The 26485-nt window shown below is 41.5% G+C and overlaps 1 protein-coding gene across 1 annotated transcript in view; it reads left to right on the forward strand.

Moving 5' to 3' along the window:
• Positions 1 to 225: 225 nt before the first annotated feature.
• LOC148032075 (uncharacterized) overlaps positions 226 to 26485 on the forward strand; it is an 85112-nt gene continuing 58852 nt past the window's right edge. The window contains exons 1-16 of the mRNA XM_087682703.1: positions 226 to 643; positions 839 to 1215; positions 1376 to 1720; positions 1829 to 1954; positions 2082 to 2167; positions 2284 to 2392; positions 2495 to 2590; positions 17004 to 17066; positions 17218 to 17277; positions 17472 to 17546; positions 17645 to 17726; positions 17818 to 17930; positions 18012 to 19244; positions 19346 to 20350; positions 20441 to 20776; positions 20883 to 21141. Of these exons, the coding sequence (XP_087538829.1) occupies positions 553 to 643; positions 839 to 1215; positions 1376 to 1720; positions 1829 to 1954; positions 2082 to 2167; positions 2284 to 2392; positions 2495 to 2590; positions 17004 to 17066; positions 17218 to 17277; positions 17472 to 17546; positions 17645 to 17726; positions 17818 to 17930; positions 18012 to 19244; positions 19346 to 20350; positions 20441 to 20776; positions 20883 to 21141 (4456 nt within the window). The 5' untranslated portion in view covers positions 226 to 552. The remainder of the gene's footprint in view (positions 644 to 838; positions 1216 to 1375; positions 1721 to 1828; positions 1955 to 2081; positions 2168 to 2283; positions 2393 to 2494; positions 2591 to 17003; positions 17067 to 17217; positions 17278 to 17471; positions 17547 to 17644; positions 17727 to 17817; positions 17931 to 18011; positions 19245 to 19345; positions 20351 to 20440; positions 20777 to 20882; positions 21142 to 26485) is intronic.

Consider the following 26485-nt stretch of genomic DNA (forward strand, 5'->3'; position numbering starts at 1 on the left):
GAGTATTCTATGTTTGTCACGTAGGCTTGGTTTTAGAGTGGGGAAATCTTTGAATTATAATAGTAAATAGATAGAAGTATGCATTATAAAAAATAATGATAAGCGAAGGCATGAAACATTATGGTTGTTGGAATGTTTAATAGTGAGAAGTGAAGCTAGGGGGTTTTTTTTTTTGTTAAATTCCAGAAGTCTAATTGGAAGTTTTAAGACAGGAAGCTTGAGAGAGGGGAATTTTTACTATCTGTGCAAGAACGTCCGCCCCCCCAAACTTCGTCAAATTTTCCCCGTTCGGGGGAGAAGCATCCGCCATCGCGAGAGCTTCGAGAGCTCAAACCCTTTCCTTTGTAACATCCGTATCCGACCGCCTCATTACCTGTTCGGGACTGTGCGCCACAGCCGAGGACGGGAGAAGCTCAGAGCTGGCTGAATTATCAGGACGGAAGGCCATGCCTGAAGATCGAACTCAAGAGGAAGGAGAAGTAGAAGAGGAAGGAAATAAGGAAGTACTAGAAGAAGAAGCGGATAGTTGAAAAGACGGAACCCCCCCAGTTTATGTCCCAACGCGCTCCTTACGCATTTGCAAACATGATCCCTGTGTCCAATTTCGATCAACATGCTCGCAAATTTCTGGAGCCAGAGCTTCGTATCCGTGCGAGTGAGCTGCACTTTCGTTTTCCCTTCTCTGAGAGAGAGAGAGAGAGAGAGAGAGAGAGAGAGAGAGAGAGAGAGAGAGAGAGAGAGAGAGAGGGTTTGAATACTCTAAGGAACGTACAGTGCATGTGAAAAAGCGTTCTGATTTGATTGACTTCCAGCATGTTTCCTTAACTTGCCAATTCAGCTATGCAAAGCAGGTTGCAATTGGCCATTGAAGTGCGGGATAGCCTTGAAATTGTTCATACATCCGAGTATCTTAACTTTTTGAAGAGTTATTTCAGGGTCTTTTCTACCGTTTTAACACAGCTAACGAAGCCACAGACCACTGACAGTATAGAGCATAAACTTAGGAATGTGATAATTGAGATTCTGAGTAGGTTACCGCACACCGACATCATCAAACCGTTTTTGCAAGACCTGTTGAAGCTGTTGATGCATGTATTATCAACCGACAATGAAGAAAATGGGTTGATCTGTTTGCGGGTCCTTTTTGAACTGCATAGAACCTTCAGACCACACCTGGACCATGAAGTTCAACCTTTTCTGGAGTTTGTATGTAAGGTGTGCATTCAAACTTTTTTGGATATTGCCATTCTGCTTTACCACAAAAACAGAGGCCACATATTCTCCAAGCGGGTTGGATTTGTTGATTGTCATTTTGTATTTTGGAATATGAATTCAAATGAGTGCAAGAATGTTGCTTTTGGCGTCTCTTGCACAGATCTACAATAACTTCAGAGCAACTGTGAACTATTTCTTTGAAGATGCAAGTGGTTCAGATAATCAGTCTGCAGCTTCTCAGCACACGCTTGGGTATATGGGAGCACAGAGACCGGGTGGCGGCCCTATCCCTGGACAACTGAATCCCAGCACCCGTTCATTCAAGATTATCACAGAATGTCCTCTCATTGTCATGTTTCTTTTCCAGCTTTATCCTCGTTATGTGCAAACCAATATCTCTACTCTTTTGCCACTAATGGTAGCAGCAATATTCATACCTGGCCCACAGCAAGTGCCTCCAAATTTGAAGAACAGGTACACTGAGTTGAAAGCAGCTCAGGTGAAGGTGTGTGCTACTCTTTTCTACATCTGTTAATACATAGCACCACACTTTGTGCTGATAAGGATGCGTCGTTTAGATGCTGATAACAAAGTACCAAATTTTGATATGCAGACAGTCTCCTTTCTAACATACCTTCTGCGAAGTTTTGCGGAATGCATTAGACCTCATGAAGAGAGTATTTGCAAGAGTATTGTCAATCTACTTGTAACTTGCCCTGACTCTGTCTCCATCCGAAAGGTCTGGCATCTTCACTTGGGAGTTCCTTATGCTGATTTGCTAGGCATTTTCTGTGGCATATTTGCTTTTGCTACCGTGGTATGTTTGTTCTCCATAAGAAAATCCTGGTCTTTGAATCATTTGATAGGAACTTCTTGTAGCAACACGACATGTTCTTGCAACCGAATTCAAACGAGGCTTTTTCCCTTTGATAGATAAAATCTTAGAAGAAAGGTACATGGACGTTTTTCTTCTTTGAGGATGCTCAGCAGTACTTATATCACTCTTCTTGAACTACAGAAATTTTGAAGGACACATAAATTTGCAAGTGACATTTTGCCTTTCTTCAGGGTTTTAGTTGGAACTGGAAGGGCTTGCTTTGAGTTGCTCAGACCATTGGCATACAGTATTCTTGCAGAACTCATACATCATGTGCGACTTGATTTAAGTCTTACTCAGGTGAGAGGAACATTGGTTAATTCAAAAGTGCCTTTCCAAATTGCACCTTCCACTCTCATTCTTGGATGGGGCCTAAACTTTGCTCTTGGTTAATGCTTACAGCTTTCACGTATTATATATCTATTCTCAAGAAATATGCATGATTCTTCTCTCCCATTGGGTGTTCAAACCACATGTGTCCGCCTAATGTTGAATCTGGTACGTGCTTTTGAGGTGTTTATGATTGCCATGAGGTGTTTATGATTGCCATTGTTTCAAGGGTTCTACGAAGCAATTTCACATGTTATGCATTGGAAATGCATGATCATCTCACTTTAATAGCATGCACTTGGAAACCTTTCACTGCCAACATAGATATTCTACTTTAAGAAATGGATATGTTTTAAGGGATCCCTGGTTGTTTATAACAAAGTTGTCATTTGCTACATGGTGAAATGGTGGATGTCCATTTTTTGATGGCATGGCACTTTTTGCACATCATTGTGAAGATCATGTGACATGCTGTATTTAGCTAATTCAGGATTTGTCAGAAGCATGACATGTACATGTGCATGCACATATGTGTGCATGCTTTCATACATCCCTGATCTTAATCAGCCCTTTGAATCTCATTGTATTACCTCAAGTGGAAGCACTGTGGATCTTTTTAACCTAGGAAAGATGACTGATGACATCTGAAAGTCAAAAACTGTTGTGGATTTATGAGAAAGAGTTTGCTTGCTGTTGTCCCTGCCTTGATCATATGGAAGCATTATTTTCTAGAGACAAGTGTTTTGGTCAAGACTATAAATGCATATAGTTCTCACAGTCATTGCATTGGGTGACAACTAGGAAAGGAATCGACATTGGGGTAGAAGTTAATGTCCTTAGCACAAGCATGGGGCAGCCCACTTGCTGAAATTTGTTGCTTTAGTGTCATAGTAGCCAACGGAACAAAGGTTAGACCATTCAGAGTTTTGAAGGATTGGCTGATTGAGGTGGGAGGTTTCCAATTCTCAGTCAACTTCATCATGAAGGAGGTTGACTAGGATATCTTGCTAATAAGCAGACCATACGAGGAACACTCATACAATTTATACTTGATGCAAACAAAATGTACTGGCTGATGCTTTGTCCCCAAGACCTCAACTAAATACTCTTACCATGGGACTTGACGCTGACTTCACATGAATGAAGGATACGTATGCTGTAGATATAGACTTTACTCAGGTTTGGGCTTGTTTATAGGATGGGGATATCAAAGTAAGTTCGACAACTGGATAGGGGTTTCTCATGAAGGAAAACCAGCTTTGTATTGTGAAAAAATTGCAGCCTTGACAGTTCCTATTTTCTTTGGGGACATTTTGCCAACCTGGTCTCAATCTTGGAGGGGAGTTACTTTGCTCCCACTACCCGACTAGGTCTTCTTCTTGTTCTTTCCACCCCTTGGCTTCCCCTTTTGTGTGGTGGAAGTCAAGACTGCCTTTGAATATAGCAAATGGGTTTTCTTGTTAACTTCATCGAATAACCTTGCTAAGTGCTATAGTTGACATTCATATTGATAGAAGTTGAGTAATTGGAGTTGTAAGATAACTTGCTACATAAAGTTGAATATTTAGGTGGCAACTTATTCATGAACAAAAAGTGACCTGTTCATCATTTGACTTTGGTGGGCTAGTTATGGCAAATTTTGTGAGTGAATGTTGACCCAATGATCTTGAACTCTTGGAATTTGTGGTCGAGGTTGATACGTCGGCTATGATCGTGAATCAAATAGTGTTCGGCTAGATGTGCCCAATGCTTAGATGCAAGATCAAATTATTGAAGTTGTGAGTAGAATTCGGGCATAAGACCCTGCATTAGTTTGACAATGACTATGTTATTTCTGCTCTTTCAAGAGTGGATCACCTCGTATGAGAACCATGGGGGGTTAGGTTGGGGATCTTGTCCCTAAACGAGCTCTCATTCGCCTATTCCAAGACATGATAGATCATATTTGACCAGGTGGCAAAGTCTGATTGGTTGAGACGAGTTTCATCTGTAAACACATTCTTGCTGATGCAGATGCTATTAGTAGATTAGTTGGTTCATGTGTGAGTCTGTGTGTGTTTTAGTGGGGTGGGCACAATATTTTATTTGTGAATTTCTTTGGCACTTGATTTATGAGATTTGGTCATTTTTGGCTGGCACCACCGCACCTTGTGCAGGTCACTTATACACACTTTGCATTTAGTTTAGAAAACATCATAGTCCATAGTTTCAACCCTAGCACACGTGCACTAGTTCAGCCCCCTTGTATTAGTGCACCCATTTGACACCTAGCCTAGTGCACATCCCTTGTGTGCACATATTGTGTATCATACATAGCCCATATCCTTGCACTTAGTGAGTACGCGCACAATCCTTGCACATTGTACATAAGAGCGCCAGTGTACCCATACACCAATGGACACATGCACTATACACTCCCTTGTGCACATGTACATGTACACGTGTACCCATGCACTAGTGTACACCCCTTCTGTACATAGCTAGTACACACTGTCCTTGCATACTAATAACTTGCACATCCCTTCATTGCACATGCATACACCCCCTTAACCCATCACATTAGAGCACTGTTACTTACACTCACACACTCTAGTACAGTGAAGTTTCAACTTCCGAAATAAGTTAAAATCAATCAGACCAAAATCAAAAGTAGCAATATCAACCTGAAAATATTGTTGCCCAACCACTAGATGATGCATATGTGTGTGCACTAGTCTATGTGCTTACCCTGTTTAATCTAATCTACATGGGATATAGATGACACTCGTGTATTTCTCTCTTCTTTGATGCATTTCTAAAGAGGTTCTATTGGCGGTCACCTCCTGTAGGACAATTTTAGAGATGTGGGAGAAGCTCCCAATATTGTACGTGGTTTCATTGACCATGCGTGTAGTGACCCTCTATGGTCAGCTCCAATAGATGAAGTTTGAGCCGAAAGATACCATTCACTTTTTCTTACTTTGTGTTACACAAGTATAGGATTAGCTTTAGCACATGCAGTCCACGCTCTAGAGGCTCATCTTGTGGGAAGTATACAAGCTTTCTTCAGAGTTTGATGGAGTTGCCAATGCTTTATGGGCCTAGACATCCTTGACACTTGTGAGCTTCGCTTGTGCATCCTCTATGCTGCTTGAGCATGAGACATCCTTTGAGGTTACAAGGAAGGCTTCTAGCTTGACACGGTGGCCATGATGAGGCATTTACAGCTTTAGAGAGGGGTGGCAGGAAGTAGTCAAAGGCCTAATTCGGATGGGTGCTAGTAGGATTGGTCACAGGGGTTACGAAGTGACTTAGTACGAATGCACTAAGGACACGTCGGGGTTAGGGCAACCGAGTCCTATTTATAGGATTCAAGGCCCTATTGTGCACATTCATTGTGTGATCACCACCCTTGGACTCTTGGCCCGTTGGCTGATGCATTCGTACATCGGGATGGTGACCCTTTTATTGTGAGTGTGGCTTGCGTTGAGTTTCATGTGCAGGTTGGATCATAGAGGGACGTTTCACTAGTGTTACAAGGGAGGCTTCGATCTCGACATGGTGGCTATGATGAGGTATTTGTAGCTTCAAAGAGGGGTGGTAGGAAGAAGAACTTGAAGGCCTAATGTTATCATTGTGAAACGAAGGGACATTTACGTAAGGATTGCAAGGAGTTAGCGGCTTTGGAGAAGAAGAAGGAGAAGAAGCGGTAGTATGATATGTACTTGTTTGATCAGTCGTCATCCTCCTTTGACTGAGACTTGAACTCCTCTCTAGATCCTTTGGCCAAGGTGAAGACAAGGCTTGGAAGGGGTCATCTTCTTCAGAGTGAAAGAAGGTCTTAACCATCCCTCTTGCTGCTTTCTAGTGTTAGTGATGTGGTCATTCCTCACGACTTTGCAATGCTAGAGAGAGAGTGTGAGTGGGTGGTGAGGTGGAGCCGATGAGCCTCATCTATACAAGTAATATACGTGCAAAGGATCGAGAGAGGAATTTCCCTTTTGTATCAATTAAAGTTTGGGAGGTTTTGAAAGCTTGGAGCTTGGATTGACATTCAGGTTAATGATGGGTTGTTTCTTGACAGAGGGTGGGATTGACTGTTAGTTTGAACTCACATGAGGGGATACTTTGATGGTTTGGTTGAAGGTTGTGAATTTATGGTCACATATGCTCAAAGGCATTGTTGATAGGATGGTCATGTATGCGATTGCTTGGCATTGTTTGATAGATGTAGAGGGTTGCTATGATTCTTCTCTATTTTTAGGAGGTGGTATGATTGATGTCGACACTAGGTTCTCTTGGAGGCACCTTGGTGGTGGCTTGATCATCCACTGCTTGGGTATCCATGGTCCTATTATGATGGTCATTGTTGTATGTACTATGATAAGTCCTTATTATTGTATCGATGTATTGTACCAGATCATGCATGATCTAAGAGAGGGTGTTACAGGATTAGTCAGGTCATGTGTGAGTTTGTGTGGGTTTTAATGGGTCGGGCACATTATTTTTTTGGTGCATTTTTTTGATGCCTGATTTATGAGGTTTTGGTTATGTTTTAGCTGGTTGACAAGTCATTTTCTTATTATTTTATGGTGGGCGACTTTTCCTGATTTATGGCCTATTTATTGGCCTAGGCTCTCTCTTCAATCATTCATCACTTGCAAGACTTTTTGAGAACGTCCTGTTGGAGAGAGGGAGCCATTGCTAGTGCCCACTCAGGTGGTGACTTATTGTTGTATTCGATCGTCTCATGTCAAGCTTGGTATATGGATTCCATTTCCCAAGCATTCTTTTGAGTTCTTCTTTGTAGTGTACTTCTTTTCCTTTGCAGCCTTTCTTCTTTCTTGTGTTGGGCAGTCTATTTCTTGTAGATTCTCATGCTTCCATCGCTGCACCCAGTTTTGACAGATGCATGGATGGCTATGTAAGGATTTGGATAAGTGGGTGGCAGGGAATAGAATTGTGAGTGCTAAGGTGCTACATGTGGCACCGATTTGCAAGGCATGGTGACTTTAGGTGTTCACTGAGTAGTGTGTAGTGTAAAGAAATACTCGTCTACAGGCAACAAACACAATTGTACGACAAAGTAGATTGATAAAAGACCTCAATTTGGTTAGAGTAACTCAGAGTCAATGAACACTAGAGATGAAGGAAGAATAATGAATAAATACAATGCTCATGCAGTAAACTCACTATGGAGGGTGGATACAAAACCTCAAACTCTTGTGTTTGTAGGACCGGGGTAGAGATCATGTCAACAACTTTGTGGCCTCTAACAATCCCAGCAGGGCAGCCTCTTTTTCAGAAAACTTAGCTTTTCCTGCTCCCAGTATGTATCCAGCATGAAAATGTAGGGCAGCTTGTTTTGCTGCCAACACATGTTGTAGCAGTTTTTTGGAGTCCCTGACCAGCAGGGTGGCAGCTGTAGGGTGAAAACGCAGGTAGAAGATGGCTGAGAACAGTTAGCTGAGTTGACTAGAGGTTGAGGACAGCAGGGCAGCACTCTGAACAGCTCCACAAACTGAGGAATGCGTTGGTGTAAGCAGCAGTGGGCTTGAAGCGGGCCTAAGGTAAGCTGGCTGGTAATGAGGTAATGGAGGACTGATGCACAAATACAAGACTCCTATTTTAGAGGCTTGGGGGTGCATTTTTCCTAGTCTCCAAAAGAAAGCCATTTAATAATATTAATAAACATTAACATACCTTTGGGGCTGTTTCGAGACTAAATTAGGGATTAGTGCACATAATTATGATTGTGTGCTGACCCTAACATTAGTTGCTCAATATGTGCGATGTCTCACTTCTTAGAAGGTGAAGTTTATTTGTGGGAAACTGCAAGGCTATTTGCAAAGTTGTGTCAGTTCCAGAGAAGCCATAGGGATAGCTAGCTATAGGTTTCATTAGTAGACTACCCCTATTGAGCAAGGAATGCTGATTATAAATAAGTATAGTTGGTTCTTGAAATGTCCATCTAGGATTGAATTTGCATACAAGACAAAACACGAGCCATACTCACCATAGAATAGAATATAAGAAAATGAATATTACACTTAACTCCAAGCCCTCCACAAACAGGCCTACCCTTGAGCCTAGCACCATCAACATAACAAGCCATACTCATGTCATGAGGGATGGCATCCCATGTGAAAATATGCTAGGGTTTGCCTAGAGAAAACTCTTGGATGGATGAATGGAGACACTATGATATAGATGGAGCTCAAGGAGCAGAGTGGTCCAATGATCACTCTCTCCCTTAGGAGCGGACTGAGGGAGAGTGCTAAAAAGTGTGGTCCTCTGAGAATGGATCCTTAGTGCAATAATACTGCCAATGATGAGGTAGGTGCAGTAGATCAGAGCTGAGGGTGATCAAATACAGCAGTAGAGGGTCAATCAGTCCAATAAATCTGATGTCTAGGGCTGAGGACAGCATGGCAGCATGCTAGATGTTGAAACACATAATTCTATGGGGCTGGAACAGCAAAATGCAACAATATAGAGCCTACCGACAGGTTTTGGATGTGTGTCAATGATGAAGAATCTGATGTAGAGGGTGCAGAATCAGCAAACTGCAGATTTGCTGATGTTGATATCAGCAAACATAGTAGTTCCCATGCAAAACACAGGTTTTACAATGGTTACCTAGCTGGAAATCTGACCGGCAATGCTGGAAATTGTCAAGACGTGAAATTTTGAGATTCTTTAATCTTGCCGATAACATTTGATTAAGTTACTAATCAAATGTGCAAGGTTGTTTAGCACATGATGCACATGGCAATTATTTCATGGTAGCAAGCCAAGGACCCCAAGGATGCAATGGGTGTCAAAGGCAAAAGTTGTGATGAGTTATGCTAGCTGGGCTTTGGTGCTCACTTGGTGCCTGCTTTGACCCTAGGATAGTTGTTTGATCAATAAGTGTTAGTGATGACACTAGGGACTAGCATTAATTACTCAATTAATGCTAGGATCAATAGAGGTTGGGGATCACTCCAGGTTGCAAATGGCCTAGTCAATTTAATTATAGATGGACACACAATTTTGGGCAAGGTTAGAAGGGATGGAATTAATTTTCATATTTAATTAAATTTGAAAATTAATTTAATGGTTGGATAATGCAGAAAATTGGGTCTATGACATCATTTATGATACCTATAGATGTAGGTGATAGTAGGAGGGCACTTCCTCTGGTAGCAGGCGATAGCAATTTGGGCTGATCAGAGCATGCAGCAATCAATTTCAGCAATTTCTCTTGTGGAAATCAAGAATTTCTCTCTTCTTGGGCATTCTCTCACTTTCTCCTGTCAATTCTTAAGAGGTCTCAGCATTTCTCAGCCATTTGGAGTAGATCTCAGTCATATTTGGTGGACAACAAAGGGAATTTTGCTGTAACCCCTAAATTTTTGCAAATATTAGGGTTTAGCAGCCACCTCAAGACCCATGCCATCAGTAGAAGGCATTGTACACTGAATTTAGCACCCGAAATTGGTAGAATGATCAAGGAATTCAGATGCGAGCCGATCCATTGTAAATTTGGGGCAGTATTTTGCCAATTGGGGTTCAATTGGTGCAAGTCTTGGGTGGTGAAAATCAAGGGGAATCGCCAAATTTGCTTGTTGATTGTTGGAGCAGCAAGGCGCTTTTGGATTAGCCAAGGAGATTGTGGAATCTCGGCTTGTAATCAATCCATTAGCAATTGAAGATAAAGAAATACTACAAGGGGTGAGAGTTTTGGGGCCAACAGGATTGTCTAAGAATTTTGAAGATAAAGTGTGCATTTCAGTTTATGTTTATTTATTGATTGCTGTAATTAAATGCTAGATCAGGGAATTACCACCCTATGCGAGAAGGAAGGATGGTTTCAAAAAGAGGTCATCAATGTTGAGAATTAGATCATCTATTGTTTGGAGGAGAAGATAATGCTATAGATGAGGTTGTGATAGTTGTAGCAAGGTTCTAGCATAGTTGCCAAGAAACCGATTTCATAAGGTTAGGAAACTTGTTTCATACCTGGGTGTTTTAGAAACCTATGAAAGACCTATTTTAAACTTTCAAAAAAGCCCTATCCTAAAAAGTGCATGTGGACTTTTTTAATAAATATAATGCATGTAATTATTGATGCTATTTGGAATCTCCATTTGCATTGTATAGGATCATGTATTATGAGAAATTACATTATTTGAGTCATAGAGTCTTATAATTTTCTTTCATCTCGATTGGAACTTGTTTCTAACGATTTGCGAAACTCATATGAAACCTATGAAACTCGTTTCATGTCCCCCTATTTCAAAAACCCTTGGCAACTATGGGTTGGAGAGTCTTTAGATTGTAGTAGATGATGTCAAGGAAGCTGGCTGTAGTCAAACACAATGAATGGATGCCACGTGGCAGCTAGTAGTTGTAGGGAGAGTATCCACGAATAGGTTAATAGTAGCCATGTGCCGATGTAGATGGCTGGTAGCAAGGGCAGTGTCTCTAGGTGGTGTGGGTGAGGGTAGATGATGATGGTGACAATTGTGGCACAAGGGATGAAGAGTGCTATGCACATTGGGTCCCTTTTATAGGACAAATTGAAGCCAAAAGAACTCCTAGAGTGTCTTTCAAAGTGGGCTAATGTTACATTAAAAAACGCTACTGGCCACGTTTACGGAGTCGCCTGAAGAAAAAAACGGACGACGGCCCAAACAGATTACGGGTCCAACTTTAAATTGCGAACCCAAACTCTTCGTGCGTTGCGCAGTTGGGCGAGAGGTGGCCGAGTGATAGTTGACGCGGCTCTGATACCAATGTTACGTATCTGGTAGATTGTCTTTTGTCGACAACTCTGGCGACGGCCCTCTGTTCGTCATAACAGGAAAATGGCATGAGAGATCCTTTCGTCTCACCACCCAGCCACGCCTAGGAGGTTGTTGGCTCGCTAAATCGTGACCCGATTGCTAGCCGTCAACTTGAGGTGAGCTATACTATTTTTAAAACTCACTTACTTCCTAGGCTCCCCTTGACCCCGTTCAGGCGCCCAAGGCCCTTGGAGGTCATCCCTCGAGCTTGTTTCCCAAATATTACACAATAAATGTAACCGCTAATATTCCTTTTTGGGGCTGTTTTAATGAGCCAAAAAGCATTAGAAAAATGTGATAATTGAAAGCAAGTCTTGGTTTCTCAATGCCTCCTCTTAGGCTCAAAAAGGAGACCAAGAAGAGTGAAGAGATGACTCAAGCTTGACCCAAAGAATCCCACCCCAAAAAGACTAAGGCATTGGGCCAAGGGTGTCATGATTAACTGCCCAAGGACCTACAAAGATTGGAGAGGTGAGAGGTATCTTCTTTGGAGTCATTGGAGTGAATAGACATGTGTAGTTTAAAAAATAAAAGAAGAAATTGTTTACTTTTGATTGGCTTCTTAGTTTATACAAAAGTAAGAGCCAATGATGCACAATCACAATCAAGGGTGGTGTTGTAGAAGGATAGTAGAAGTAAAGGGTAAATAAGATGTGATGTGGTAGCTACTAAGGATCTTGGGTGAGAGATGAAATGCTCATTTATTCTTCATTTGATGTGGTAAAAGAGAATCATGCTACATAGTGCAAAGATTTCACTTTGAAAAGATGCTTACATTCACACGTTCTCATCCTATCCAAAGTGCATAACTTATGCATACAATGTGAATGCAAAGGAGTAATGCATGAGGGGCATGCTCATGAAGCAAGATGCCACTTGGATAGCGCATTCATGGGGAAGAATGAATAATGTAATGCACTGATTTATGCAATCTAATGGGAAATACAATAGGGAAGGGATGTCAATGCGATATCAAGAAGATAAAGCTGAAACTTGCATGTACCATGTGAGAAAGCAAGCACTTTAACTACCTTTCAAACCCTCGATGTTGATGCTATAGATACAAGAGCAACTAATGTTATGTTGTGCCGAGAACTTGATGGATTGATGAAACTTGGTGATGTAGAGAGTAGATTTGCCACACCTCAACTCGAAGAGCTGCAAGGGAGAATCAGCCATATACATACTTGTAACATGCGTGTACTCGATCTAATGTTGACCAAGTGTGATAAGTGAGCCCAAATCTCAACCTGAAGAAATGCCATTCAAGAATCCCCAAGATTGCAATTCACCATGAAAATGAACCTAATGGATGAAAAAGAAATGTCACGAGGTTGTGAATCTTCAACCTAATGCTCTTGGGACACTACAGTGGCAAACAATCCTAGCTTGGACAATGGGGGACAAAGACCTGACACTCCCTAGCTGATAGAGCTATAGGGAGAATCAGCCACCTAGCCAGTCAGGATGTCCTTGTATTTGATCTTAGTAGAGGGCTTTGGTGCTGACCAAGTGTCATAGGCATGTCCAAAACTCGACCTTGGGATGGCTCTTGTGCTTGTCAAGAATGCAAACGCCAAAGGTACAACCACTAAGATAGCAGTCCACTTGACATGAAAATGAAAAGCTAGTGTAGTGGTAACTAGTTACCGATGTAAAATTATTGAAATGCTTGAGTTGAAAGTGAAGAAAGATTGCTGCCATGATAAATGGAATATTGCTCAAGACTTGATCTCGAAAGAGAAGATACTATCTTTGTCTCCATATTGTGCATGGATGTGGAGGCAATACTAAGTAAGGCAAGGACTGAAAAATCGTGCTTTCAACCCAATCAAGACTAGTAGATACTTGTAATGTTTTTCTTTAACTGAAATACAAAACCCATCACGAAAGTACTAGTAGAGAAACTAGAGTCTATGTTTCACACAAAATGAGTAAATTTTTTTTTTTGGGCTTCAATGAGCTGAAGAATTCTAATAAAATATGATAAATTAGAGGTAAGTTTTGGTTGCTCAATATCCCATATGACCAATCCACACCATCTTGGTGTATGGAAAGTTAATGCCACAAATAGCCATTGAATGGTCCCTCAATGTGGCTGCCCTTGGATACCCAAGGATGTAATCGCAATTACATGGAGTGAGGAATAGAAATGAGAATAGGTCTTGTAATGGGGAACTTGCTTGAAGTCAATGATCGAGGAGGACAGGGGGATAGCAACTGGTGTGGAGTCAGCCATCTTGGATGCCCAAGGATGTAATCATATATTACAAGGAATGAGGAACGTAATGGGAACGTGACTTGGAATGGGGGAATGCTTGAAGTCAATGATTGGGGGGATGGTAGAGAGAGAGTGTGCGCACGCGTGCGCGCATATATGCACTTATTGTAAACATATATATATATATATATGTATATGTGCATATATACAAAACATACATACATACATATATGTACGTACGCATATCTATATATGTGCATATATACAACTCAAGAGAGGAGAGAAGAAGACAATTGTTTTGTTGTCTACAAGAGGCTGAATTGGCCTATGAGACAAAAATAGGTACATCTTTGAGACTTAGGGAACTATCATGTTTCCTAGTAGAGTAAAGAAAGCATAAAGGAAAAGAACATCTAGCTAGGAAACAACAAATGGTTGGGAGAAAAGAAAACTAGGAATTTGTCATGTTTGTTGATATAGCGACACGAAGTAAGCATGGAAGTGATATGACATGTTGTGGAGGCAAGTGTTGGCTTAGTCATCCCCAATAGTTGATTGAAGAAGGAGAGGAGGAAGAAGAGGAATTGTGGTCCTCCTCGTTGAGGGAATAGTGTTGTTGTAGAGCCTCGAGCAAAGGAGAGGCAATGTAGGTAGGTCCTAGGAAGCTCCCATGATGAAGGTGATTGAGACATCATAGGTTAAGTATGTGTCGCTTGTGCAAACCTAGATGTTATGAAGGAGTAGAGGGCTGTCCAACAGTCACACTCTCTCATTAGAGCAAGTTGAGGGAGTGTGTTGGAGAGTGTCGTTCTTTATGAAAGGATCCCGAGTGCAGTAAACCACCAAGTGCGATGTCGAGTGATGAGGAGAAGGCTGCTTGAGCTGAAATGCACTAGTATTAGCTAAAAACACAACAATCCTTTAGGTTGTAAGCTGTTTGAAATAGCTACATACCATTACGAGTGTTGATCAGCAAGGATGGTAGGAATAGTGTAACTAGCCTTCCTTCTTGGAGAGGGTGGTAAAACTTAATTAAGCACTTAATTACAACAATTTATAATTGAACATAAACTGAAATGTACACTTTACCGCAACAATCTTGAACAATAGGCACCTTGTTGGCCCCAAAATTGGCACCCCTTGCGGTATCCCTTTAACTTGAATTGCCAATGGATTGTGTACAAGCTAAGATTTCACAATCTCCTTTGTTGATCTAAAAGCACTTTGCTATACAACCGATCGGCAAATAATTCGGGTCAATTGCCCCTTGATTTTCACCTAGGACATGCACAAATTCAACCCATAACTACCAAACGCTGTCCAATTCACAATGGATGAGCTGGCATCTTAAATCCTTGAGAATTCCTTGAATTTCAAGTGCTAGTTTCAGTTTATGATACCCTTGACTGATGGCACAAGTCCTAAGGTGGTTGCTAAACCCTAATTTTATCAAAAATTTTGCAGAAATTTCAGGTTTATAGCAGAATTCTCCCTACTATCCACCAAATCTGATTGAGAATACCTTCTATTGGCTGAGAAATGCCGAGAATGGCTGAGCATAAGTTGGAGAAGGTGAGAGAATGCTGGAGAGAGAGAATTCCCTGATTCTCCATGCAAGAAAACCCCAAAATTGGCTGTGTGCTGTTTGACTGAATCAGTCTAGATGCTGTTGCGTATTGCCAGAGAGGGCATTAAATGCTGTTGCCAGCCTGCGGCTGCCGTCACCTACACCTGGGAGGGCTGAAACTGCTATCACTTGCCCTTGATTGGCCTCTCATGCTGTTGGATGCCCCAGAAGATCCTCCAATGGCTGAAAATCAGACTAGCAACTGCTTCATAATCTCTCCCACAGGCTGAATGCACTGAATGGCTCTCCACTGGCCCCAAAAACGTTTTCTCACTCGCATGGGTATTTTTGCCAAGTGGGAGCCTTCTAGTCCGATGTTCTAGCAATTTCCAGCCAGTTAATTAATTCTAAAAATTAATTTCAACTTGTTTGATCTTGCCCAAAATTAAATGTGTCCATCCATAATTAAATTTGCTAGGCCATTTGCAACCTTGAGTGGTTCCTAGCCTTCATCGACTCTCAAATTGGCATTAATTGATTAATTAATTCTAGTCCCTAGTGTCATCATTGATAGTTGATGGCCCATTAATTGTCCTAGGGCCAAATTTGGCACCAATTGACAACCAAGTGCCAGCTGGTGGAACTTGTCACAACTTTTGCCTTTGACACCCACTCCATCCTCGGGGTCCTTGGCGTATTACCATGAGATAACTACCAAGTGCATCACATGTGCTTTACAATCATGCACATTTGATTGTTAAATTAATCAAATGTTACTAGCAAGATTAAAGCATCTAAAAATTTTTACGTCCCCATGACAAATTGCAGCAAAATACAGCACATGGAAGCTGGACAACATGGCCAGGAGGCTGTAAATGCAAGAAACACAGTTGTGAGGGATGGTGACAGTATGTAGGAAGCTTGCGATGATAGAGAACAACCACCAACTAGGCGACAATATCTGGAATGTGTGGACAGCAGGGCTGCAGCCACAAAGTGTTGGAATCGTGGTGGGCTCAAGAGTGGTTGGGAGAGAGAGAGAGAGAGAGTGCGTGTGTGTGTTTGGAAGCTGGACAACATGGCCAGGAGGCTGTAAAAGCAGGAAACACAGTTGTGAGGGATGGTGACAGCATGTAGGAAGCTTGCGATGATAGAGAGCAACCACCAACTAGGCAACAACATCTGGAATGTGTGGACAGCAGGGCTGCAGCCACAAAGTGTTGGAATCGTGGTGGGCTCAAGAGTGGTTGGGAGAGAGAGAGAGAGTGTGTGTGTGTGTTTACATCATCACAAGGTCATGCACCTACCAACAAGACAATGTAAAGCATGAACAAGCGAAATGAGAACAAATGGAAAGCAACTGAATATTTCCAGCCCCCGTGTTAGGAGGGTTGACTTTGCTCAGCTCTTTCTGTTGAACCTAGACTGTGAAGTGTGCTCTCTGGACAAGAAGGTTGTAGTGTGGAATCTAGGTTGTTGCAGCATGAGGTTGCCTGGTTTTGCACTAGGCAAGACGTAAGAAGAATGCTCTGGTTGCATTAATTTTTGGAATTGAATAAGGCTTCTCCTCCTGTCATATGGTCAATTCCCTATTGAGTGAATCTTAAAGCTTCGTAATGTCTACAGAAGGCTATTTACTTATTGCCTGAGGTCTTCGACCCTTTTTCAATAGGTAACAATGAACCTCACATTTGTAAACTGTTTTTGTTTTGTACTGGACATGTCTGTTCAGAATTTTCAAGGCAGTTTTCAATTAATTCTGTTAGCTCTCTAAGTGTGCTCCTGCATACATGCAGTCAAGTTATTTAATGAATTGTGTGGCAATCTATTTTGTTAATTTGAAATTTTAACAATCTCAAGGAACAAAAGCTTGCTCTCATGACACTTGGTTTTAACAGCAATAATATCATTTCCTTTAGTTGAGATATTGGTTTACTTTGAAGGTGCACATCAGCAAACTTCTAACTTCTCATAAGGGTGCAGGTAGAGCCGATTTTCAACAGAGGTGTAGATCCATCTAGTAAAGAAGAAGGGCGAGCTTTATTGGTAAGCATTGGCTTTCTGTACTATTTTTGTATATATTGCACAGAGCACAATTTGTAGAGACATTTATGGGCTTGTGTCATTTTGCATGCATCATGAATTACTGATTTTTTGTTTCTTTTGAAAACTTCTCCTTTCTCTCTCTCCTTTACAGGGACGCATTCTGGATGCATTTGTTACGAAGTTTGGAACTCTTAAGCATATCATTCCTCAGGTTGCTACTTGACCCGTACAGCAAGTACTGTCTATCATCTTGAATTGTGTTATTTGGAGATGTAATTGTGACACTCTTGCGAAATTTGATAAGACATAAGTGGCTGTGTTGATCTTCTTAATATCAAAATAATGGTTGCCTAGGATTGTTTTACTTTTTGCTCAAGCCAATTAAAGTGGTTGTCCATGGAAAAGCTTTTGGAAGGTGGAGATAGTGAGGATGGAAAAGAGCGGCCAAGCTTGAGGGCACGATTGGAACTTCCTGTGCAGGTCATTGCAGAATTAAAACATTCACAAATTGAGACTTTTTGCAGCATCCTGTGCTTTTTCATCAATCTGATGACCATTCTTTGTGCTTGATTGAGCAGACAGCTCTCAATTTACAGGTTCAGCCAGAACATGGAAAGGAAGTTGCTGATTGTAAACAGCTCATCAGAACTCTTATCATGGGTATCAACTATGATTAAAATATCAGTACATTGCCTTCAATTGGAATAGTAGCTTGCAATATGAGCAGGAAAACTTGTTCATTTGTATGCAGGCATGAAGACTTTAATCTGGAGCATAACCCATGTGAATATACCCCAGGTGCCGATGGGACAAGCTCCAGCTGTGGTCAATCCCCTTGGTCCAAAGGGTATGAGAGAGGATGAGGTCAGTATTACGTTTTTAACCTTGTTCATGTATTTCAATACCTCAGCCCCTTTAACTGTTCACTTTGAAAAATGTCTGTAGGTCCGACTTTCAACAGGGATATTAAAGAGTGGGATTCATTGTCTTGCACTTTTCAAAGACAAAGATGAAGAAAAAGACATGTTTCAGCATTACTCCTCAGTGTTTGCAGTGATGGAGCCTAGAAATCTGATGGACATGTTTTCCATCTGCATGCCCCATCTTTTTGACTGCATGATGGATAATAATCAACCGCTACAAATCTGTTCAGCCCTACTGCAAACCCAAAAAGTAGTGCGCTATTTCGCTGATGTTTTGGTGAATTTTCTTGTTAATAGCAAGCTTGAGTCGTTGAAGCAGCCAGACTCACCTTCAGCAAAGCTGGTTTTGCAACTTTTCACACATCTCATTCAAGCAATAGCTAAAACCCAAGGCGATTGTGAGCGTATTCTTCAGCCTCATATTGCAACACTTATGGAAACATGTTTAAAAAATGCAACAGAAGTAGACAAGCCACAGGGTTATATGCACCTGCTTCGTATAATGTTTCGGTCACTCTCAGTGGTGAAGTTTGAACTGCTGTTCAGAGAATTTATACCCTATCTTCAGCCATGCTTGAATATGCTTCTAGCAATGTTGGAGGGTCCCACTGGTGTTGAAATGGTTGATTTGGTTGTTGAACTTTGTCTTATTATGCCTGCTAGGTTGAGTTCTCTCCTTCCACACCTTCCAAGGCTGATGAAACCTGTTGTGCTGGCCCTTAAAGGCAATGATGAACTTGTTGCAATTGGTTTGAGAACATTAGAACTTTGGATCGAAAGTCTCAATCCTGAATTTCTAGAGCCCAGTATGGCAAAGGTGATGCCAGAACTTATCTTAACACTGTGGTCGCATCTACGTCCAAAGCCTTATCCCTTTGGTGCAAAGGCTCTTCAACTGCTTGGAAAATTAGGGGGGAGAAACCGAAAATTTTTGAAAGAGCCTCTTGCCCTTGAGTGCAAAGAAAACCCTGAGCATGGTCTACGATTGATCTTAACATTTGAACCAAATACCTCTTTCTTAGTGCCACTGGACCGATGTATATACCTTGCTCGGGCGGCTGTAATGCAACCTCAGCCTGGCCTAGACTCTTTTTATCGTAAACATGCGTTGATGTTTCTTAGAGTTTGTCTTTGTCTTGTCTTAAATCTGAAAGGGAATATTGGAATTGAGGGGGTCACTTCTGGTCAGTTGAGTACTATGCTTTTGACACCCGTGGATCCTTCAAGGCGTAAAGCGGAGACTATAAACATGAAGGTACCTGCTGCTTTAATTTTACTGAAATCTACAGATCTTAAACAAAACCCTGTCAATAATGTAGGATGTGAAGGCTCAAAATTAGTTGGTTATCTGTACAGGCAGATCCAGGTGTTAAGACCAAGACTCAGCTTATGGCAGAGAGAACTGTTTTTAAGATCTTGTTGATGACTGTGATTGCTGCCAGTGCTGAGAGTGACCTTCAAGATGCAAAGGATGATTTTGTGCCAAACATTTGCCGCCACTTTGCAATGATTTTTCATGTGGAATCTCTAGAGATGCCTCAAGCAGTTTCAAGTCAAACTTCTGGTTCTTCAATGAGCTCAACAGGAAGTCAAAACATCAAAGCTCGGGGCAAGACTCAAACTAATTTAAAAGAGTTAGATCCATTGATTTTTCTGGATGCTCTGGTAGCAGTATTAGCAGATGAGAACAGGCTACATGCTAAAGCAGCCCTTAATGGGCTGAATATTTTTGCAGAAACCCTTCTTCTTCTTGCTCGTTCCAAACACACAGGTGTTTTGACTCTAAGAGGTGTCAGCACTCCTGGAACTCCTATGATGGTTAGTAGTCCATCTATGAATCCAGTGTACTCACCACCACCTGGAGTGAGAATCCCTGTCTTTGAGCAGCTTTTGCCAAGACTTTTGCATTGTTGTTATGGGAGCACTTGGCAGTCTCAAATGGGAGGGGTTTTGGGTTTGGGGGCTCTTGTTGGAAAGGCTACAGTTGATACTTTGTGTCTCTTTCAAGTGAGGGCTGTATGTGCTCTGGTGTATGTACTCAAGAGATTGCCACAACATGCAAATAAAGAGCAAGAGGAAACTAGTCAAGTACTTACACAAGTTCTGCGTGTTGCCAACAATGTGGAAGAGTCCACCAATGAGCCTCGTCGTCAGAGTTTTGAAGGTGTAGTTGATGTTCTTGCAGCAGAGCTTTTCAATGCCAATGCTACCCATGTAGTCAGGAAAAATGTCCAGTCATGTCTGGCATTACTTGCCAGCAGGACAGGTATGGAAGTTTCTGAATTATTGGAGCGTCATCATCAGCGATTGCTTCAACCTCTTATTTCAAGAATCCTTCGGATGAAAACTCCTGAACAGCAGGTATTGACCATAGTACATCAGAAATTGAGATAGTTCTTTTTGGTTGCCTTGATGCATGATGCTTCAATCATTAACTTGCACCTTTTCCAGGTTGGAACAGTGATGGCCCTAAATTTCTGTCTCTCATTGAGGCCGCCATTACTTAAGATGACTCAGGAGCTGGTCAGTTTTCTGCAAGAAGCTTTGCAGATCGCAGATACTGATGAAAGTGCCCTTAGTGGAAAGTTCATGAACCCAAAGCTGGCAATGACACTAACAAAACTTCGAACAGCATGCATTGAGTTGCTATGTACTGCAATGGCATGGGCAGATCTGAAGACCCCCAATCATCATGACCTGCGTTCCCGTATCATAGCTATGTTTTTCAAATCACTAACCTGCAGAACTCCAGAGATTGTTGCTGTTGCCAAAGAGGGTCTGCGTCAAGTAAGTGACTTGCAGGATAAGACATTTCTTTCTTCCTTCATAATCTTGGTTTCTTTCTTCTCTGAATGGAGTTTGAGTTGTCCTCTGGTTACAAAACGTATGACAGGTAATTCAGCAGCAAAAAATGCCAAAGGATCTACTGCAGAGCAGTCTAAGGCCGATTCTTGTAAATCTTGCCCATACAAGGAGTTTGACCATGCCTTTATTGCAAGGTCTTGCGAGGCTACTAGAGCTACTTTCAAATTGGTTCAATGTCACTTTGGGATGCAAGCTCATGGAACATCTCAGAAAATGGCTCGAACCTGAAAAGCTCGTCCAGTCTCAAAGATCCTGGAAAGCTGGAGAGGAACCCAAAATTGCTGCAGGTAGTGTATCAAAATTTGCTTGCTAGTGGTGCAGTTATTTGTATATATGCATATGAGAGGGAGAGGAAATCAGGGAGGGAGGAGAGAGAATGAAAGTATAAATAGAGACCCATGGGGCCTATAAGGCAAAGTGAGATACTGAAAGCAACAGAATTGATTAAAGAGTATATCCCCTCCATGACCTCCCGAACACACACATGGGTCTCTTGAGAAGATTAGCAACTATCACTCTCAAGTTTTTTGTGAAAATATGGATCCCTTATAAAATATGATCTTTTTATTTAGGAAGGTTAGCTTGTAGTTGTTATTTTTGACTTATAATGGCTCAACCATTCATAAAATTCATTCACAATTTAGCCTCATTAGGAGATTATACGTTTTTGATTCAATAGCCTTAACTTTGGTTTCATGTATGTTTTCTCACACTTTTAAGTACTTAGTAGGTTCAGCTGTTGAGTTGATCAAAGTAAGTGTCTTTAGGTCATGGTGATTGTTAAGCACTTGGAAGAAAACTCTTGGATTATATTGTACTTAGAAGAATGGTCTTGGACATATGGAATTAGGAAGATTCATTCCTGATAACAGTTTTGTCATTTGTAGGCAAGTAGACCAAGTCAATCTCTCTTGCATGGAGCCGCTTGACATAATAACAGTGCACTTGAATGTGCTTTGCGGGAGCATAAAACTAAAGATTGCTCACAACTACCACAGCGCTGTGTCTGTTAGTGTAATTACAATGGGAAAGGTGTGTTGAGCCACTAAAATTAAAGCCTGCATTAACACAAACTTATCATATATTTTGGAAGCGACTCATCATTGTCCGCCACTTTTGATCATCCTTTCTAATTTTACTCCACAAAATAAGCCTAAAAAAGAATTATTTATGAAATTGACATTATCTTATCGCAGTAGGACAAAGCCCCAAAGATTGCCTATAAAAGGACATGTTGTGGACATGTATCTTGCCACTGTTCATTAGCATTATTTTTCACTTTTTTGCTCAGCCTTCGGTTATCACCCACCACTACCCTTCATTCAAGGCTGCACAACATCTGGAGGAGCTGTCGCCCAGCCTGAGGAGGTGCTGCCATGCTTCCTTGATGGTGCTGCCCTGTTGCCAAACCCCTGCTGCTGCCATTGCTAGCCCTTGGAGGACATCACAACCTGGTCCGCATTGCTGCCTTGCTGTTGCCATCATCTGGATGTGCTGCAACTTGCGTTTTCCCTGCTACAGTCTTGTGTTTTGCTGCTGTGGTGGACTGCCAGCTGATGTCATCATCTGCTCCCTCTCTTGCTGTTCATTAGGGTGCATCTCAGCCAGCAGACCTTACATTTTTCCGCTCGCTGGTGCAGTTTTTGGGATCCATCTTGAGTATGACATGCTCTTGGAGCTGTTCTTGGTGCTTTTGACACTACTCTCGGGCTATCTCAGCTCACCTCTGTCCCAGTCCTTCCAACATGAAGGTTCAAGGCCCTTTGTATTATCTTCATCTTTGTATACCCTCATCTTTGTTTGAGCAATCAACTTGTATTATTTGCATGTTATACTATTTGTGTTTTTCCGTGTTTGCCCTAGCATTTCTTTACGTACTATCAAAGTTGGGTGCTCTTGATTGACACACGAACCTTGATTAAGAAAGCTTAGCATTCAAGAGCATGTGTGTTCAGTCTTAGAGATACAACCATCATCACACAGCATTCTCCCCTGGAGCCTATTTCTTGAGTGCCATTCCCCTTCATTGTAGGTTTCAAGGGATTGGTATCATGAATCTTTGAACAAGACTAAAGGAGAGGATGTAAAGAAATACCCTAACATAGAAACACAAATACAATTGTACGACAAAGTGCAAACTGAACAGAAGGTAGCTAGGGTTAGGGTAATTCAATGACAATGAACACAGTGAAGATTAGAAATGAATAAGTTTGAATAATCCAATGCTCATGCAACAAACACACTATGCAATGAATGAATTTTACACCCTGAACTCTCATGTCTTGAGGACCGAGGCAGAGGTAATGAGTTATTCGGATGGATCCTAAAACATAGCGAGGCAGCCTCCGAAGATGTCTGGTAGGAGTAAACATATCAATGTGGATGTCGAAACAATGATAGAGATATGCAAAGGAGAGAGAAAATGTGCAATGCAGCAGGCCGTGATGATGTGGCAGGCTGACAGTAGCAAAAATGCAATTAAGATAATGTGGCGGTCCATACAACAGCAACATATACAAAACACAGCCCGAGGGCTGTAGACGATGCAGCAGATGCAGCAAATGCAGCCTAGCACAGGTCGTCAGGCTGTAAACGCAGCCTTCTGGAGAAGATGACAATTGACAACAGCAGTGGAAGGTGTAGACAGTGAGATGAAGGCTGGAAATTGGCGCAAAATGGATGTAGACAATGTGGGCGGTTTCGGTGCTAAGATGTCCTTCACGAACGGGGTGCAGCCATAGAATTTCTAGCACCAGAAACTTGCAAAAATGAGATTAGACTGAATGGAAGGGAAGGTTGTCTATTTATAGAAAGTTTGGGGCCTCCCAAATTAGGGTTTTCATGTGGGACATTGAAACCTTCTCAAACTACTCTTGGTTTAAAGGAATAGTTAAAATTCATTTATTAACTTAAGTTTTGGGACTGTTTAATGAAAGCTAGTGGTTATTTAGCTCACATCCTCTCTCAGGCCCAAAATTGAAACTAGAAAGAGATTGCAAACAAGCCCAAGCTCTTTTTCCTTTCTTTTTTCCGAGGTGTCCCATCCCAAAGTAGCCAAGGCATAGAGAAAGGGTGTATATTAGTTGCTTAGTGACCTACCAAGACTATAGAGGCGATGGTAATCTTACCAAGGGAGCTCAAGTGTTCATCCTAGAGAGGATAGAGCATTTGACAAAGGATGCTCGTCGGCTGCATAGTGGCTTTCTAAGTCTTGCAAAGGCGGATGGAAACACAATGAAATATCTTTTTTTTTTGGGTTGTTTAAAGAGAAAAAGGACTTTTGTTTTGCTTCTTCAAAGATTTAACATTAAGTGTTTTTGAAAATTTTTTGGATCAATTGAGTAATAGTGTCCCAAAGATAGATAGGGATGGTTAGTCTCAAGACCTTCATAAAACAAACAAACCTATCCCAATCACTATTGGGTATCAATGACAAAGGAAGTAGGCTAGGTGGAGGAAGTATCTATGGTGAGTATATAGAGAGGCTTGAAAAAAAAGTATGAAAGGAAAGCTAGACAAGCTAAGCAAGCAAGGGAGATAGTCTTGGAGGTTGCAATGTGCAATGCCATGAATATGGTGGATCCAGAGTACGACCACTTCAAAGACTAAAAATGAATAAATGTGTACAGATGCATGCTTACAAGAACATAATGCCAATGCATTGGAGTTATGCAAGGGACAATCCAGCCGTGATCATACTCATGCAAAATGCGATGCAATAGTGCCACTTGGACTGTTTCCTTGCAGGGGAATTGTTCACTTGTCTAAGCGTCCCTTTGCAAACATAGTCCTCTTGATGATGTGGCTGAAGATACAAAGTAAAATATACATAATGTCCGAGTCAAAAATTGTAATCAACACCCTATCACCAACAATGAGAGAAAGCTGCCCCCTCTCAAACTAGAAGAGAAAGCTTGAGGGAAGCACCATCTTCCCGCCAATCTGAAGAAGTAAGGGAGGATGCAGTGTTTACCCAAGTTGATCATGGGTAGCAAGTATTGTAGCACTGGCCAATTGATCGCATGTCGGCCTTGGTCAATATGTCTGCAAAATTGTTTGATGAATGTATAAACTCTAGGTGAACAATGCCTAGCTCAACTTGGTCTTTGGTAAAGTGAAAATGTATTTCAATATGTCGCGTCCAAGGTGTAATGATCACAACACACGGGAATTGAAGCGTTGCTAGTAAGCTCCTTAGGTAGATGGCCTCGGTGGTACCATCATAGAGAGCCCTATACTTAGCCTTGACCATGGAAGCCGCCACCGTCTCCTGCTTACAACTAGTCCAAGGGATGGGAGCTAAACCAAAGGTAAATATGTAGCTACCATGGAAACACTAGGTCTTAGAATCTCCTACCTAATCAAAATAAGTGTACACTTGCAAACATAAATCAGAGGTATAGGTCAGATCATAAGAATAGGTACACTACAAATATATCAAAACACGAAGACATGCAATTCAATGTGACATCCTAGGTGTAGTGAAATATTGATCGAGCAAATTCACGGAGTATGTTAAATCTAGCCTAGTATGAATTAAGCAAAGTAATTTTCCTAGTACAGATCTATAAGTGTGCTCGTCAAAGGGTGGACCTAGGATATCCTTAAACAATTGGATAGTTGAATTAAGAGGTGTGGCCATTGGTTGTGTTTGATCCTTGCATTATTGATCCACCAACTGAAGAGGGTACTTTTGCTGTGATACAAAAATGCATCCCCAAGATTGAACTACCTTCATCTCCAAAAAGTTACAACAAGTTGAGGTGTGTTATCTCAAATGTAGCACATAGCTTGGCCTTAATTTTCACCATGGCAGCAGAATGTGAGCCCATGATGAGGAAGTCATCTATGTACAACGAGATATAGTTGACCCCCTTTGAAGTGATACAAACACATAAGTTTGGGTTATAAGGGATAGAATGGTATGCATGAGTTGGAAGGAACTCATCCATTCTCTGGAACCAAGACCTCGGTGCTTGCTTTAATCCATAAAGAGTGTTCGGCAAGCAAAAGAAAAAGGCACTTTTGACATCCATCTGATAGATTAGCCAACCGTAGTGAGTGGCTAGCGTAACCAACAAACAAAATGCTATCACCCGTGTAATAGGAGCAAAGGTTGAGAGCCAAAAAATGCCTCATATGAAGTTCTTTGAGGGACAATTGTTGTTGGGTGCTGGTTGAGGATGTATACCGAAGTATTAACAAGCTCTATCCAAAGGTGCTTAGGGAGGTCTGCTGCAAACAACATAGAGCATGCCATGGTTATGATGGTCCGCTGGGTTTTTAGGCTCTTGAACTTGTTAATGTGTATGGTCATGGAAGTACTATCTTTTATATTCAATTTATTAAACTACACGAGTAATTTTACCTTTGAATTCTTTGCTTGGGTACCAAAGATCTTGTCAAGTTACTCTCAAGCAGTTCTAGCATCTTTGATGCTAGAGATATGATATAGCACATCATTACTTAGTCCCCAGACAATGATGCCTAGTGCCTTGTTATTCATCTTTTTCCATTCTTTGGTTTTTGGTGTAGTTACTGCAAGGATCCCGCTTTCTAAATCTTCTTTTCCACCATCTGCATTACCTTCATCATCTTCAAAGAGATCCTAGAGGTCTTTCCTCATGAGGT

The sequence above is a fragment of the Lygodium microphyllum genome, chromosome 8 (genome assembly GCF_053477565.2).
Source record: "Lygodium microphyllum isolate KBCC chromosome 8, Lygodium_microphyllum_v1.1.10, whole genome shotgun sequence".
In the NCBI taxonomy this organism is placed as follows: Eukaryota; Viridiplantae; Streptophyta; class Polypodiopsida; order Schizaeales; family Lygodiaceae; genus Lygodium; species Lygodium microphyllum.